This window comes from Papio anubis, chromosome 4 (assembly GCF_008728515.1).
Source record: "Papio anubis isolate 15944 chromosome 4, Panubis1.0, whole genome shotgun sequence".
In the NCBI taxonomy this organism is placed as follows: Eukaryota; Metazoa; Chordata; class Mammalia; order Primates; family Cercopithecidae; genus Papio; species Papio anubis.
In genome coordinates this window covers 143,107,136-143,122,137 of record NC_044979.1, presented here as the reverse complement: position 1 = coordinate 143,122,137, position 15,002 = coordinate 143,107,136, and the positions used below count along the sequence as shown (strand labels likewise).

The 15,002-nt window shown below is 59.7% G+C and overlaps 1 protein-coding gene across 1 annotated transcript; it reads left to right on the top strand.

Moving 5' to 3' along the window:
- The first annotated feature begins 373 nt into the window (after positions 1-373).
- FSCN1 (fascin actin-bundling protein 1) lies at positions 374-14,802 on the top strand. Its single transcript, XM_003895687.5, has 5 exons — positions 374-1,322; positions 11,312-11,468; positions 11,552-11,673; positions 11,923-12,090; positions 13,436-14,802. Exons 1-5 carry the CDS (start codon positions 491-493, stop codon positions 13,636-13,638), a joined length of 1,482 nt encoding a protein of 493 aa, XP_003895736.1. The 5' UTR covers positions 374-490; the 3' UTR covers positions 13,639-14,802.
- The last annotated feature ends 200 nt before the right edge of the window (positions 14,803-15,002 follow it).

Sequence of the window (15,002 nt, the reverse complement as noted above, 5' to 3'; positions counted from 1 at the left end):
CTCGGACCCCCACCTCCGCTCAGTACCGATCTGCACCGTGGTCTCTGGCTCTCCATCGTGACCTCAAACCTGGCTCGTCCTTGCTCCTAGCGAGGCTTGGGGTCAGGGGCGTCCGAGGTGAGGGACATCCGGGGGGGTTAGGTGGCTGGCGCGGGGAGCCGGGGTTGGGAGGGGTTGTGTCCTCAGGCGGCAGCGCTGCGGGGTGGGGCGAGGACACCGGTGGGGTGAGAGCCCCGGCGGGGCAGCAGCGGGGGCCGCAGCGCCCTGTCCCTCGGCCGGGCGCCCTCACCCGCGCGGAGCCGGGGGCGGGGAAGGGGCGGGGCCTGGCGGCGCTGACGTCACCTCGCCTATAAAGGGGCCCGGGCGCTGCGGGCCCGGCTTTGTGGAGCGCTGCGGAGGGTGCGCGCGGGCCGCGGCTGCCGAACAAAGGAGCAGGGGACCCGCCACCCAACTCCCGGGGCCGCGCCGCGGCCTCCTGTCCACCGCCACCATGACCGCCAACGGCACAGCCGAGGCGGTGCAGATCCAGTTCGGCCTCATCAACTGCGGCAACAAGTACCTGACGGCCGAGGCGTTCGGGTTCAAGGTGAACGCGTCGGCCAGCAGCCTGAAGAAGAAGCAGATCTGGACGCTGGAGCAGCCCCCTGACGAGGCGGGCAGCGCGGCCGTGTGCCTGCGCAGCCACCTGGGCCGCTACCTGGCGGCGGACAAGGACGGCAACGTGACCTGCGAGCGCGAGGTGCCCGGTCCCGACTGCCGCTTCCTCATCGTGGCGCACGACGACGGCCGCTGGTCGCTGCAGTCCGAGGCGCACCGGCGCTACTTCGGCGGCACCGAGGACCGCCTGTCGTGCTTCGCGCAGACGGTGTCCCCCGCCGAGAAGTGGAGCGTGCACATCGCCATGCACCCGCAGGTCAACATCTACAGCGTCACCCGTAAGCGCTACGCGCACCTGAGCGCGCGACCGGCCGACGAGATCGCCGTGGACCGCGACGTGCCCTGGGGCGTCGACTCGCTCATCACCCTCGCCTTCCAGGACCAGCGCTACAGTGTGCAGACCGCCGACCACCGCTTCCTGCGCCACGACGGGCGCTTGGTGGCGCGCCCCGAGCCGGCTACTGGCTACACGCTGGAGTTCCGCTCCGGCAAGGTGGCCTTCCGCGACTGCGAGGGCCGTTACCTGGCGCCGTCGGGGCCCAGCGGCACGCTCAAGGCGGGCAAGGCCACCAAGGTGGGCAAGGACGAGCTCTTTGCCCTGGAGCAGAGCTGCGCCCAGGTCGTGCTGCAGGCGGCCAACGAGAGGAACGTGTCCACGCGCCAGGGTGAGTGGGGACGCTGCCCCCGCCTCTCCCAGTACGTGCACAAAGCGCACCCCACCCGCGCCCCTCCAACCTCCCGCCCTTTCTCGCCCGCGGCGCCCCTGCGGTCCGGAGCACTGCCCAGTGCGCCCCCGCTAGGCACGCGGGCTACCCCGCCCGGAAGGGGCGAGGGGTGGGGCTTTGCTCATCCTCGGGCACCGCTGCCCACCTCCCACCCCGGGCTGGGGTCGTGGGCTCCCCTAGACTCCGCGGAGTCGCAACCGTACGTGCACCCTCCTAACGCCCCGGCCCAATCTCGGCTCTCCCCACGCGCGCTGATCCCTCGGATAGGCGGCCCCAGCTCTTGGGGAGCGGGCGCCCCTCGCCCATTTCCTCGTGCCCCTCCCCCCGCCGGCAGGCCTGAGGCCCAGGGGTCCGAGGCAAGGGTCGCCACTCGCAGGGGCGCGCCTCCATCCCCACCGGCAGCCTTTCGCGGGCGAAATGGGGGAGGTTAGTCAGGCCTTTGATCCCGGCGGGGCGCGCCTCCACCACCCCGTCTGCCCGGCCTTCCTCCACCTCCTCCCGCTGCCGGGCGGGGTCGGCCTCCGCTGGTGGGGGGGCGCGCGGGGTGTCTGCCCTTCCCCCCAGCCCCTCCTCTCGCGTCTGCCCCGCGCTCGAGGCCGCGGCCTTTGTGAGCAGGGGGGCGGGTCGCCTCGACTGGGTCCTCCCTCGCCCCCTTTGTCCTGCTCCATCTCTGCGGATGGGAAAACCAGATGCGGCGGGGCGGGGGAGGGGATAGGCTTTTGCGGGTCACCCCTGCAGAGAAGCTCCCCGCGTCGCCCCCGGGCCCAGAGCTCGGGTCCACAGTTTCCCCAGGAGGCGGTCTCCCGCCTCGCGCCGCGGCCCGGGAACGGCGTGGCGCGGATGGCGGCCCTCCAGGCACCCCGCCCTTCGCCCGCCGCGCGCGTCTCCGGGCCGGTGCGCTGAGCTCCGCTCTGCTAGCGACTGAGGGCGGCTTCAGCGCGAGCCAGGAGACCCCAGGCCAGCTCGCTCGGGAAGCCCCTACCCTCGGGTGAACCCATCCCTAGGGCGCTCGCCGGGAACAATTGACTGCAACTCGATCCGTCCCCTCCGGGGCCTCCTGCAGGCACGGCTATTTGCGACTGTGCGCCAGAAATGGGCGCCCCCTCTTTCCCTTCTTTCTCAGATTCTCCCCCAGGGGGTTTCTCTTCCTTTTGGCGTCCTCTTCCACTCTTGGCGGAGAAGCTGTTCCTTGCTTGCAGACAGAGGCCCCGCGGGAGGGAGGGGCCTGGGGGGATCTTTTTCCCTGGATAGGAAGTCGGACCCCAGGCCTTGGAGATGGCTGGATGGGAGCCCAGTTTGGATCCTCATCCCTCCTCTTGGAAGGAGCCTTCCTTATGGCCCCCCTCTTGGCTGTGGGCTCTGCAGAAGAGAGAAAGACCCCCATGGCAGTAGGGGTGAGGGCGGAGGCCTGTTTGGGGTAATGGCCATTTTGTGCCTGAGGTTTGCTACCTTAAGCCCCAGAGAGGTGAAGCTGCTTGTCTTCGGTCACACAGCAAGTGACGCACAAGTAAGCAGCATGCAGAAGTGGGTGCATTTGGCTCCAGAAACCCCTTTTCCTATTGCCCACAGCTTAGGGCAGGCAGAGCTCCTCACCTGTTCAGCAGGCACTGAGCCCTACTGAGGGCAACTGCTGAGCCATGAGTGACCGAGTGGGGTTTCCATTCTCTTGGGGACATTACAAAGTGTCAAGGAAAAGGCAGCGGGTACAGGGTATTAGATGGGTGAGTCCTTTCCGAACAGGACATTTGAGCTGGCCTGAAGGATGAATAGAAGGTGGCAGGTATCAGGGGGGTGTGTGGACCAGCGTTGCAGGCAGTGGGTTTTGCCTGTGCAAAGGCGCTGTGGCAGGAAGGTACAGAGAAAGCCCAGTGTGGCTGGGAGGAAGCTTGTGAGGTTGGGGGACCCTCGATGGGTGCTTAGTGCAGGGCTATGGTCCTTGCCTTGGGGTTGCAGCCACAGCCTCCTGTGGGGAAGAAGTTGCAGAAGTAGGTGGCCTTGGCCCTGGGGGGCAGGAAGGAGTGGAGAACCTGAGGGTGTTTTTGGCGAGCCTGGGCAGATACTCGCCTCTCCTGAGAAGCTTGCTGGGGGTGTCCGGGGTGTGATTCAGGCTGATAGGGTGGGAGGAACCAGAAATTGCAGCCAGGAGAGGTGGTGGTGATAGCTCAGCCTGGAGTTTAAAGGCATGTGGAACTGGGGGGTGGGGGGACTTGGGGGCCGAGGCTGGGGCTCCTCTGGCCTCAGATCTTGGTGTCCTTATCTCGTTTCTATATGTCAGCCAACTCCTGGGGGGCTTTTGGGGAACTGGAGTCTGCAGGGGTGGGCGTGGGGGGCGTGTCTGCAGAGGCCATTTTGGACGGGCCTGCGTGGCAAGGGGGAGGTGTCTGCTTCCGACACACATGCTGGGGAACGCCAGCCAGGAAGGGGAGGATCCGGGCTTAGCTGGCAGGGGGATGTGAATCATCTCTGCAGGCCTGCACGGGCGGGCCCGGTGGGGGCAGGATGCTCCCCTTTGAAAAACGCTGTGACCTGCTTTTCAGCCTCAGTTTCCCCATCTGTAAAGTGTGCCTTCTAGGCCTCCTCAGGCTGGCCCAGAGCTGCCCTGGGCAGGGCCTTTCAGCCCATCACACCAGAGGCTGGGTCGGCTGAGTGAGTGCTCCTTTGTTTTCCCACCACGCCCCGGGCTCCTCCCTGCTCCCCAGGATCCACACCTGATCCACACCTACCCTGGCCTCACCACACTTCCTGTCTTCTCTCACATCTGTTCGTGTCCTCTCCCACTGACCTCCTTGCATCCGGGGCTCCATGCCAGGGATAGGACCTGTCCTCCCTGCTGGCTTGGGACATGCCCTCTCCCAGCCACTCCGAGGGTGGCTGACTGAGGAAGGGCTGGTCAAGCTGGGCGTTGCAGGATGTGTAAGAGTTCTCCCCATGAGGCAGGGCATTCTGAACCCAGGGAATGGCTTGTATAAGGATGCAGAGGCGTTTGAAATGGCCAGGTGGTTGCAGGAGTCGACTGGAAAGTGGAGTGGTGAGGTGAAGCCACAGAACATTCCAGAACCCCTCTTCTAAATGAGATGGAGGGAGTGTCTGTTTTGAACAAACCAGGGGCCTCTGGGGACTACGGCCAGGGGGTGGTGACAGGGATTAGAGGGTGTGAGGCAACCAGGGGGTGCCCCTCTCAGCCACCATAGAGAGAATGGTTCAGAAGGCCGGGCACACTGGCTCTCACCTGTAATCCAAGCACTTTGGGAAGCCAAGGACGGAGGATGGCTTCAGCCCAGGAGTTCAAGGCCAGCCTGGGCAACATGGCAAAACTCCTGTCTACAAAAAATACAAAAAATTAGCCAGGCATGGTGATGCACGCCTGTCATTCCAGCTACTCAAGAGGCCGAGATGGGAGGATTGCTTGAGCCTAGGAGTTGGAGGCTGCGGTGAGCCGAAATCATGCCACAGCACTCCAGCCTGGGCAACAGAGCAAGACCCTGTCTCAAAAAAAATTTTTTGGCCCTGTGCAGTGGCTTATGTCTGTAGTCCCAGCACTTTGGGAGTCCGAGGCGGGCAGATCACCTGGAGGTCGGGAGTTTGAGACCAGCCTGACCAACATGGAGAAACCCCATCTCTACTAAAAATATAAAAATTAGCCGGGTGTGGTTGGCACATACCTGTAATCCCAGCTACTCTGGAGGCTGAGGCAGGAGAATCGCTTGAACCCGGGAGGCGGAAGTTTTGGTGAGCTGAGATTGCACCATTGCACTCCAGCCTGGGCAATAAGACTGAAACTCCATCTCAAAAAAACAGCAACAACAACAAAAAAAGAAACTTTAAAATAATTTTTAACAAAAGTCAAAAAAAAAAAACAACACCAGAGAGGATGACTCAAAGGCTGGAAACAGGGAAGGCCATCGTGAGGGGAGGACAGGCAGGGGCCTAGACCTCTCTGGAAGGAGGCGGGAGAGGTACCCGTGGGCCCAGCACAGGAGACTCTTAATCTCCTGGCTCCTGGGGGCTTCTGTGGGCCTGTGACTCAGGATTTCTGTGCCTCTGTTGATGAAAAGAGAAATCCTGAAGAAAACCCTGTTCCCATAGTAACACAGCTCTAATTAGAGACTCCAAGGCCAAGCGAGGGCCTTGGAGCCAGGAGGGGCCCTGCTGAACTGGGGGGACGACTCCCCTTTCCCCCATCCCTCCCTGCTGGGGTGGGACCTGATGTCTACTTGGCACCAGGCCCCTAAATCCTTTCAACATCCTGGCAGAGTGAAGAGGCTGGGCCCTTTTGACAGGTGGGGAAACTGAGGAAAGGTGCAGGGAAGACACTCGCCCAAGGGTGCCTGGCCCCGCGCGGTGGGTGCCTCACTGGCTGGCCTAGGCCTTTGCATCAAACCAGTTCCAGGATTGAACGCAACAGGCTGAAGGGGACTGAGTCGTGGTACAAATGGCGGCAATTGTGTGGTCCTGGGCCAGGCTGGGAAGCTCCCTTTCTTCTCTGGCCTGGGGCATGAGGTTAGTGTAAATTTCATGGAGTTGCCAGGAGGATTAAGGCCTGTGTGCATTCACACGTGGCCCTGTGGCTGCCCCCAGTTAAGCCCAGCGCAGCCATCGGAAGTCTCATTGAGAAGGAGCCTCCCGGCTTCCTGCATTTGTTCCAGGTGGGCTGGTAAGCGCCCTGCTTATTTGCAAGGCTGTGTGAGGACGAGCCCTGTAAACTCTAGGACAAGGCTGTTCCAATGTGGTTTCTGTTCCACTGTCCGACCCCCCCTTCTCCTTTTGCCCCTCTTTCTGGGGAACCTGGAGCTCCCGATGCCTTCTGTTTTTTTCTGCCGCTGGGGTGGACCTAGCACCTGTCCCTCCGTCCTTTCTGCTGCTGGGGTTGGCCTGCAGGAGGCTGTCCTCTTACCTGGTCCCTAACTTCCCTCCGATCAGCGGACCCCCCCACGTGTTGGACAGGTGGTGCTGTGTAGCCCGCACAGGCCAGGGCCCACGCAGTGGCTTTGAACAGAGCAGGGTGCAGCCCCTGCCTGTAGACATGCAGGCCCTTCTGAGCAGAATGAGGGGGCGGTGAGGGCAGCTGTGCGGGTGTGGCTGGCCTGACAGCTCCCTGCAGCCCTGCGGCTTCTGTGCAGTGGGGGTGGGGCGTGCCAGACCTTTGCAGGGCCTCTTAGCTGGTGGAGGGCTGAGCGAGCAGAGGCCCCAGCCCTCGTTGTGTTCCCTGGGGTGTGGCCTTAGGATGGGCCTGGCACCCTGGGGACCCAGCACCTGCTCACCTCATCCTCTTCCCGTGCTTGGCTGGGGTGCGGTGGCCGAGCCAGCCGACCCAATGGAGTCCCAGGCAGTGGACGCTGTGGAGGAGACGGGCTATGGCCTTGAGGGGGCCCAGGGAACCTGGAAGGTGGGGCCCAAGGGGTTCTAAGAAGGGGCGGGCCAGGGTGTGAGGCCAGGGACCCATAGACAGGAGGGTGGGGCAGGGAGAGGGCGTGGCAAGAGGCCCACACACCTCCTATCCAGAAAGCCAGCCGGACCCTTACTTCCTCTTGCCACCACCAGCCTCAGTCTCCCTCTTTGTGAAGTGGGATGCAGATCCCTGCCTGTGGTGCGGATGTGGGGATGTGTGGTTGGGTGAGGATACAGCTGGTTGCGTGAGGATACAGCAGGATGGGGAGGCCGGACACGGTGGCTTACCCCTGTAATCCCAGCATGCTGGGAGGCAAACCGGGTGGGGGGGAATTGCTTGAATCCAGGAGTTTGAGCAACATAGCGAGACCACCCCCATCTCTACAGAATAATTTTAAAGTTAGCCAGGCATGGTGGCGAGTGCCTGTGGTCCCACCTACCGGGGAGGCTGAGGCAATAGGATTCCTTGACCAGGAGTTGGAGGCTGTGGAGAGCCGTGCTTGGGCCACTTGCACTCCAGCCTGGGCAACAGAGCAAGACCCTGTCTGAAAAAAAAAAAAAAAAGGAACTGAGGATGTGTCCTCTGGTGTGGGCTCCACCACCCCCAGCCTCCCTCTCCTGTGGGTGATGCCTGCCACCCACCGCTGGGGTTCCTGTGGCATAAAGGCGCCCAAATGAAGACATTCTCCAGCTCTGAGCCAGGCAGCCATACAGAGCCCGCAGACGCCTCTGCTGCTGCAGTTCTTAGAATCCAGAGTGCGTGGGGAATGTGAATTTATGCTGCTGGAGCCAAACATCCCACCTCCAGGTTTTAGCTGGAGGAATCCACGTGGATATGCAAAAGCAATGGAGTTATAATGCATAGCAATTGTGGGCTGAGTGCGGTGGCTCACGCCTGTAATCCCAGCACTTTGGGAGGCCGAGGCGGGCAGATCACGAGGTCAGGAGATCAAGACCACCCTGGCTAACACGGTGAAACCCCGTCTCTACTAAAAAGACAAAAAAATTAGCCAGGTATGGTGGCGGGCACCTGTAGTCCCAGCTACTCCGGAGGCTGAGGCAGGAGAATGGCGTGAACCCGAGAGGCGGAGGTTGCAGTGAGCCGAGATCACGCCACTGCACTCCAGCCTTGGGGACAGAATGAGACCGTAGATCAAAAAAAAAAAAGAGGCCGGGCGCGGTGGCGCGAGCCTGTAATCCCAGCTACTCGGGAGGCTAAGGCAGGAGAATGGCGTGAACCCGGGAGGCGGAGCTTGCTGTGAGCCGAGATCCGGCCACTGCACTCCAGCCTGGGTGACAGAGCGAGACTCCGTCTCAAAAAAAAGAATTAAAAAAAAAAAAAAAAAAAAAAAAGAAAGCAATTGGGGGGGCGGGGGCGGGGGCTCCACCCTGGAATCCCAGTGCTTTGGGAGGCCGAGGTGGGCGGATTACCTGAGGTCAGGAGTTTGAGACCAGCCTGGTCAATGTAGTGAAATTCCATCTCTACTCAAAATACAAAAAAATTATCTGGGCATAGTGGCTGGCACCTGGAATCCCAGCTACTCAGGAGAGCTGAGGCAGGAGAATTGCTTGAACCCAGGAGGCAGAGGTTTCAGTGAGCCAAGATTGTGCCATTGCACTCCAGCCTGGGCGACAGAGCGAGACTCTTTCTCAAAAAAAAGAATAGCAACTGCACTATAGTTTAGGGGAGCAAAACCTGAAAGGACCTTAAGTGTCCCGATGATAGAGATCCCTGGGGTCCTATTCTGAGACGGAGTCTTGCTCTGTCACCCAGGCTGGAGTGCAGTGGTGGATCTCAACTCACTGCAGCCTCTGCCTCCTGGGTTCAAGCAATTCTACCTCAGCCTCCTGAGCAGCTGGGATTACAGGCACCCGGCACCACACCCGGCTAATTTTTTTTTGTATTTTTAGTAGAGACGAGGTTTCACCCTGTTGGCCAGGCTGGTCTCAAACACCTGACCTCATGATCCACCCGCCTTGGTCTCCCCAAGTGCTGGGATTACAAGGGTGAGCCACCGCGCCCGGCCAGTCCCATTCGACTTTTTAGGGACACAGAAACATGTAAATATGCCATATAGAAAACGGTATGCAAATCCAGAGACAGAGGACATCTGTGCATGTTTCTTTTTTCTTTTTTATTTTTTTGAGATGGAGTCTGGCTCTGTCGCCCAGGATGGAGTACAGTGGCACAATCTCAGCTCACTGCACCCTCCGCCTCCCAGGTTCAAGTGATTCTCCTGCCTCAGCCTTCCAAGCCGCTGGCATTACAGGCGCGTGCTCCACCACGCCCAGCCAATTTTTGTATTTGTAGTAGAGACGGGGTTGCACCGTGTTGGCCAGGCTGGTCTAGAACTCCTGACCTCAGGTGATCCGCCTGCCTCAGCTTCCCAAAGTGCTGGGATTACAGGCGTGAGCTACCACGGCAGCCTGCATGTTCCGTATGTGTAAGAAAAAAACAGCTAGAAAGTTGTGTATTCACTGGCCAGGCACATGGTGGCTCGTGCCTGTAATCTCAGCACTTTGGGAGGCTGAGTTAGGAGGATCATGGGAGGCCAGGAGTTCAAGACCACCCTGGGCAACATAGCCAGATCCTGTCTCTACCAAATAGAAAAAAAATTAGCTTGATGTGGTGGTGTGTGCCTGTAGTCTCAGCTATTTGGGAGGCTGAGATGGGATGATCATTAAGCCCAGGTAGTCAAGGCTGCAGTGAGCTACGATTGTGCCACTGCACTCCAACCTGGGCAACAGAGCAAGACCCTGTCTTGAAAAGAAAGAAAGGTGTATTTGCCAACACAGGGGTGTTCTGCAGTGCGGTGGGAAGGGGATATGTAGGACTTCATAGTTTCCTTTTTCCTGTTTGTTTTAGAGACAGGGTTTTAACAATTGTTTGTTTGTTTGTTTGTTTGTTTTTAGAAGTAGGGTCTTGCTAAGTTGCCCAGGCTGGTCTTGAACTCCTGGTCTCAAATGATCCTCCTGACTTGGCCTCCCAAAGTGCTGGGATTGCAGGCATGAGCCACTGCACCTGGCCCTTTTATGAGTTTTCTAAAGGAAAGGAACACGTACCATTATGTCTTATTCTTTTAACTTTTACATAAAAGCAGGAACAATAGCATGAACCCCCAGACACGGCCCCCCCAGATGCGCTGTTCCGCTGGGCTGCAGCCCATTTGTCCTTTTCTATACCGTTTTTGGTTGTATTTAAAGCAAATCCCTGACATCAGGGCATTTCATCCCAAAATACTTCCATCTGTGTTTCTAAAAAAATGAGGCCATTTTCTTATGTAACCACAACGTGATCAACAGTAATCAATGCTTCACATCTAATTCTGGGCTGCATTAAGACCCTCCTGGTTGGCTCAAGAATGTCTTTCCTGCAGTGATTCTTGATCCTTTTTGTTTTTTTTGAGACAGGGTCTCATTCTGTCGCCCAGGCTGGAGTGCAGTGGTGCAATCACGGCTCACTGCAGCCTCAACCTCCTGCCTCAGCGATCCTCCTGCTTCAGCCTCCCAAGTAGCTGGGACCACAGGTGTGCACCACCACTCCCAGCTAATTAAAAAAAATAATTTGGGCCGGGCACGGTGGCTCAAGCCTGTAATCCCAGCACTTTGGGAGGCCGAGACGGGAGGATCACGAGGTCAGCAGATCAAGACCATCCTGGCTAACACGGTGAAACCCCGTCTCTACTAGAAAATACAAAAAACTAGCTGGGCGAGGTGGCGGGCGCCTGTAGTCCCAGCTACTCGGGAGGCTGAGGCAGGAGAATGGTGTAAACCCAGGAGGCGGAGCTTGCAGTGAGCTGAGATCCGCCACTGCACTCCAGCCTGCATACAGAGCGCAGACCGGCCCCAAAAAAAAAAAAATAGTGTAATACTAATAATTTGTAGAGGCGGGTCTGCTCTGCTGCCCAGGCTGCCCTGAACTCCTAGACTCGGGCAATCCCTCCTGGTCTTGGCCTCCCCAAAGTTGGAGATCACAGTGAAATGGGCGCCGGGTGGCTCATCAGATCTCAGGGGCCCCTTTGGGAGGTCGGTGACGGCGTGGGATCATGAGTCAGGAGATCAAGACCATCCTGGCTAACACGGTAAAACCCCGTTTCTACTGCAAAAATGCAAAAACCAGCTGGCTGGCTAGGGCTTCGTAGTCCCAGCTACTCGGGAGGCTGAGGCAGGAGAACATGCGAACCCGGGAGGCGAGGCCAGAGCTGAGATCCGGCTACGGCACTCCAGCCTGCGATAGAGCGAGACTCCGTCTCAAAAAAAAAAAAAAAAAAAAAAAGAGATCACAGGCATGAGCCTCTGTCCCTGGCCCCATTATTTCTCTAACTGGGGAAAGTCACGTGGGAACAGATGTAGCTGGCCTTGGCCTCTGACCGGCCCTGCCTCCATTCCTCTGATGTGTGCCACTGTAGGGTCTTGGCCACCTGCCCCACCCCGCCCCATGATGTTCCCTTGCATGTGTAGTTCTGTGAGTTCAGGGCTGTGGTCAGCCAGAGCTAGGGGATGCGGGGCCCCTGTACCAGCCCGAGGCCTCCTCTCCGCAGGTATGGACCTGTCTGCCAATCAGGACGAGGAGACCGACCAGGAGACCTTCCAGCTGGAGATTGACCGCGACACCAAAAAGTGTGCCTTCCGTACCCACACGGGCAAGTACTGGACGCTGACAGCTACTGGGGGCGTGCAGTCCACCGCCTCCACCAAGTGAGTGCCCTGCTCCCACCTGTCACCACCCCCCACCACCTTGCCTGGGCTACCCCGCCTGACCCTGTCCTGCCATCCCCCAGGAATGCCAGCTGCTACTTCGACATCGAGTGGCGTGACCGGCGCATCACACTGCGGGCGTCCAATGGCAAGTTTGTGACCTCCAAGAAGAATGGGCAGCTGGCCGCCTCAGTGGAGACAGCAGGTACTGCCAAAGCCCCAGTTTCCCGGAGCTGTCCTGGAGTCCTGGAGGGTCTGGCCGTGCCATGGTCACTTGGTAGCCCCAATCAAGGCCTGCTCTGTGTTGGGCATCCCCCTGGACTGGCCCTGCAACTGTCCTACCCTAAGGCTGACTGCTGTGTGACCCCAGCTCCTGGCCCTCCCTCTCTGGTCACCCCAGCCCCCACCCCACCTCCTGCCAGGAGTCACACTGACTCCCCTCTTTCTGGGACAGGGGACTCAGAGCTCTTCCTCATGAAGCTCATCAACCGCCCCATCATCGTGTTCCGCGGGGAGCACGGCTTCATCGGCTGCCGCAAGGTCACGGGCACCCTGGATGCCAACCGCTCCAGCTATGACGTCTTCCAGCTGGAGTTCAACGATGGCGCTTACAACATCAAAGGCAGGTTCTCCTGCAGGCAGCTGCTGGGCAGGGAACCCCTCGGTGGGGGCTGGGGTCTGGGCTGGGGTCAGGGCTGCGGGGAGCACCCTCTGCACCCACACTTGACCCTGGCTTGGCTCAGGGCCATTCTGGGCCCTAAGGGGACAGGTGTCCAACGGCCACCAGGGACTCGGGGATGCAAGCAGCCCCTTTCCCTCTTGTCTGTATGGTTGGGGGGACTTAGCTTGCCCATCTGACAGAGAGGTGGTGGTGGGGAGAGCAAGGAGGGGGAGCAGAGCAGGGAGCGGGAGGGGGAGGGGGAGGAGAGCAGGGAGGGGGAGGACAGCAGGTGTGGGGTGGAGAGAGCAGGGAGGGGGAGGAGAGCAGATGTGGGGTGGGGAGAGCAGGGAGGGGGAGGAGAGCAGGGATCAGGGAGGTTCTGGAAAGGGTGTGCAGGGGAGGACACGCCTCGGTTATGGGACTGGAGCCCCTTCCCGGGAGGACCCCCAATAACCCAGAGGTGCCTATTAGGATTCAGAACATGGTTTTTTTGTTTGTTTGTTTTTTTGAGACTCACTCCCTCACCCAGGCTGGAGTGCAGTCGTGCGATCTCGGCTCACTGCAACTTCTGCCTCCTGGGTTCAAGTGATTCTCCTGCCTCAGCCTCCCGAGTAGCTGGGATTACAGGTGCGCGCCACCACACCCGGCTAATTTTTATATTTTTAAAATTTATTATTTATTTATTTGTTTTGAGACAGAGTGTTGCTCTGTCACCCAGGATGGAGTGCAGTAGTGTGATGTTGGCTCTCTGAAACCTCCGCCTCCTGGGTTCAAGTGATTCTCCTGCCTTAGCCTCCCGAGTAGCTGGGACTATGCATGGGAGCCACCATGTCCAGCTAATTTTCGTATTTTTAGTAGAGACAGGTTTTACCGTGTTGGCCAGGCTGGTCTTAAATTCATGGCCTCAAGTGATCCACCCACCTCAGCCTCCCACAGTACTGGGATTACAGGTGTGCACCACCACACCCGGCTAATTTTTGTATTTTTAGTAGAGACGGAGTTTCACCATGTTGGCCAGGCTGGTCTCAAACTCCTGACCTCAAGTGATCCGCCCACCTCAGCCTCCCAAAGTGCTGGGATGACAGTCGTGAGCCACCGCGGCCGGGCAGAACACGTTCTAGGACCCTCGTTCATGTGTCCATCACGGGCAGGAGGACGTGGGGGCCATAGGGACCCTGGCTCGTTCCAGAGCCGGGACTGGAGGGTGGAGCATCACCCTTGGGAACACCCGTGCCCACCCTCCGCTGTCCAGGGTGGGGGTGGGGAGCCGGGCTTTGGGCACCGCTTGATAGAGACCCCTCCCCAGACTCCACAGGCAAATACTGGACAGTGGGCAGCGACTCCGCGGTCACCAGCAGCGGCGACGCTCCTGTGGACTTCTTCTTCGAGTTCTGCGACTACAACAAGGTGGCCATCAAGGTGGGCGGGCGCTACCTGAAGGGCGACCATGCAGGGGTTCTGAAGGCCTCGGCAGAGACCGTGGACCCCGCCTCGCTCTGGGAATACTAGGGCCTGCCTGCCCTTCCCCACCCCTGCCCACAAGGCGGCTCCTCCCAACCCTCCCTGCTAACCCCTTCTCCTCCAGGTGGGCTCCGGGGCGGGAGGCAAACCCCCTTGCCTTTCAAACTGGAAACCCCAGAGAAAACGGTGCCCCCACCTGTTGCCCCTATGGACTCCCCACTCTCCTCTCCGCCCGGGTTCCCTACTCCCCTCGGGTCAGCGGCTGCGGCCTGGCCCTGGGAGGCATTTCAGATGCCCCTGCCCTCTTGTCTGCCACAGGGCGTCTGGCACCTCTTTCTTCTGACCTCAGACGGCTCTCAGCCTTATTTCTCTGGAAGCGGCTAAAGGGTGGTTGGGAGCTGGGAGCCCTGGGCGTGTAGTTTAACTGGAATCTCCTTCCCCTCCCGGCCACCTCCTCCCAGCCCCCTAGGAGCTGGGGACGTGTCCCAAGCCTGTCAGTGGCTCTCCCTGATGCACTGTCGTGAAACCCCTGCTTGGGAAGGGAAGCCGTCGGGTGGGCTAGGACTGACCCTTGGTGTTTTTTTGGGTGGTGGCTGGAAACAGCCCCTTTCCCACGTGGCAGAGGCTCAGGCTGGCTCCCTGCCCCAGAGTGGCAGGGCGTGACAGCCACAGGGTCTGCCCGCTGCACGTTCGGCCAGGGGGGTGGAGGGGGAGGGTAGGGGTGTGGGGGCCGTCTTCCTCCTGTCTCTTTCCTTTCACCCTAGCCTGACTGGAAGCAGAAAATGACCAAATCAGTATTTTTTTTAATGAAATATTATTGCTGGAGGCGTCCCAGGCAAGCCTGGTTGTAGTAGTGAGTGATCTGGGGGGGATCTCAGCACCCTCCCCAGGGGGTGCATCTCAGCCCCCTCTTTCCATCCTTCCTGTCCAGCCCCGGGCGTGGGCTGTGGACGCCTGGGCCAGAGCCCCCGCTGTGATAGGTGCTCCCTGGGCCTCCTGGGGGGATGAAGCCAGGTGTCGCCCCCCTGGGGGAGCCCTGGGGTGAGCCGCCGGGGCCCCCCTGCTGCCAGCCTCCCCCCTCCCGACATGCATCTCACTCTGGGTGTCTTGGTCTTTTATTTTTTGTAAGTGTCATTTGTATAACTCTAAACGCCCATGATAGTAGCTTCAAACTGGAAATAGCGAAATAAAATAACTCAGTCTGCAGCCCCAGGCCGGCCTGTGTGTGTCTTGGGGCTGAGGTGGGTGGGAGGGCTGGCGGGACAGGTAGGCGCCCTGGCTCACCAGCTCAGTGCTGGGAGGGTGCGGTTGGAGGGAGGCCACGGCCACAGTGGGTGCTCCGGAGGTTATGGGCCCAGCACACCTCCTTAAGCGGGGGATGGGGCGCTGGGAGGGGGTGGGCTGTGGCCCGT

Coding starts and splice junctions, on each gene's coding strand:
- FSCN1 (XM_003895687.5), top strand. CDS start 491: ATGACCGCCAACGGCACAGCCGAGGCGGTGCAGATCCAGTTCGGCCTC. Junction 1,323..11,311: donor GAACGTGTCCACGCGCCAGG/GTGAGTGGGGAC, acceptor TCCTCTCCGCAG/GTATGGACCTGTCTGCCAAT. Junction 11,469..11,551: donor CAGTCCACCGCCTCCACCAA/GTGAGTGCCCTG, acceptor GCCATCCCCCAG/GAATGCCAGCTGCTACTTCG.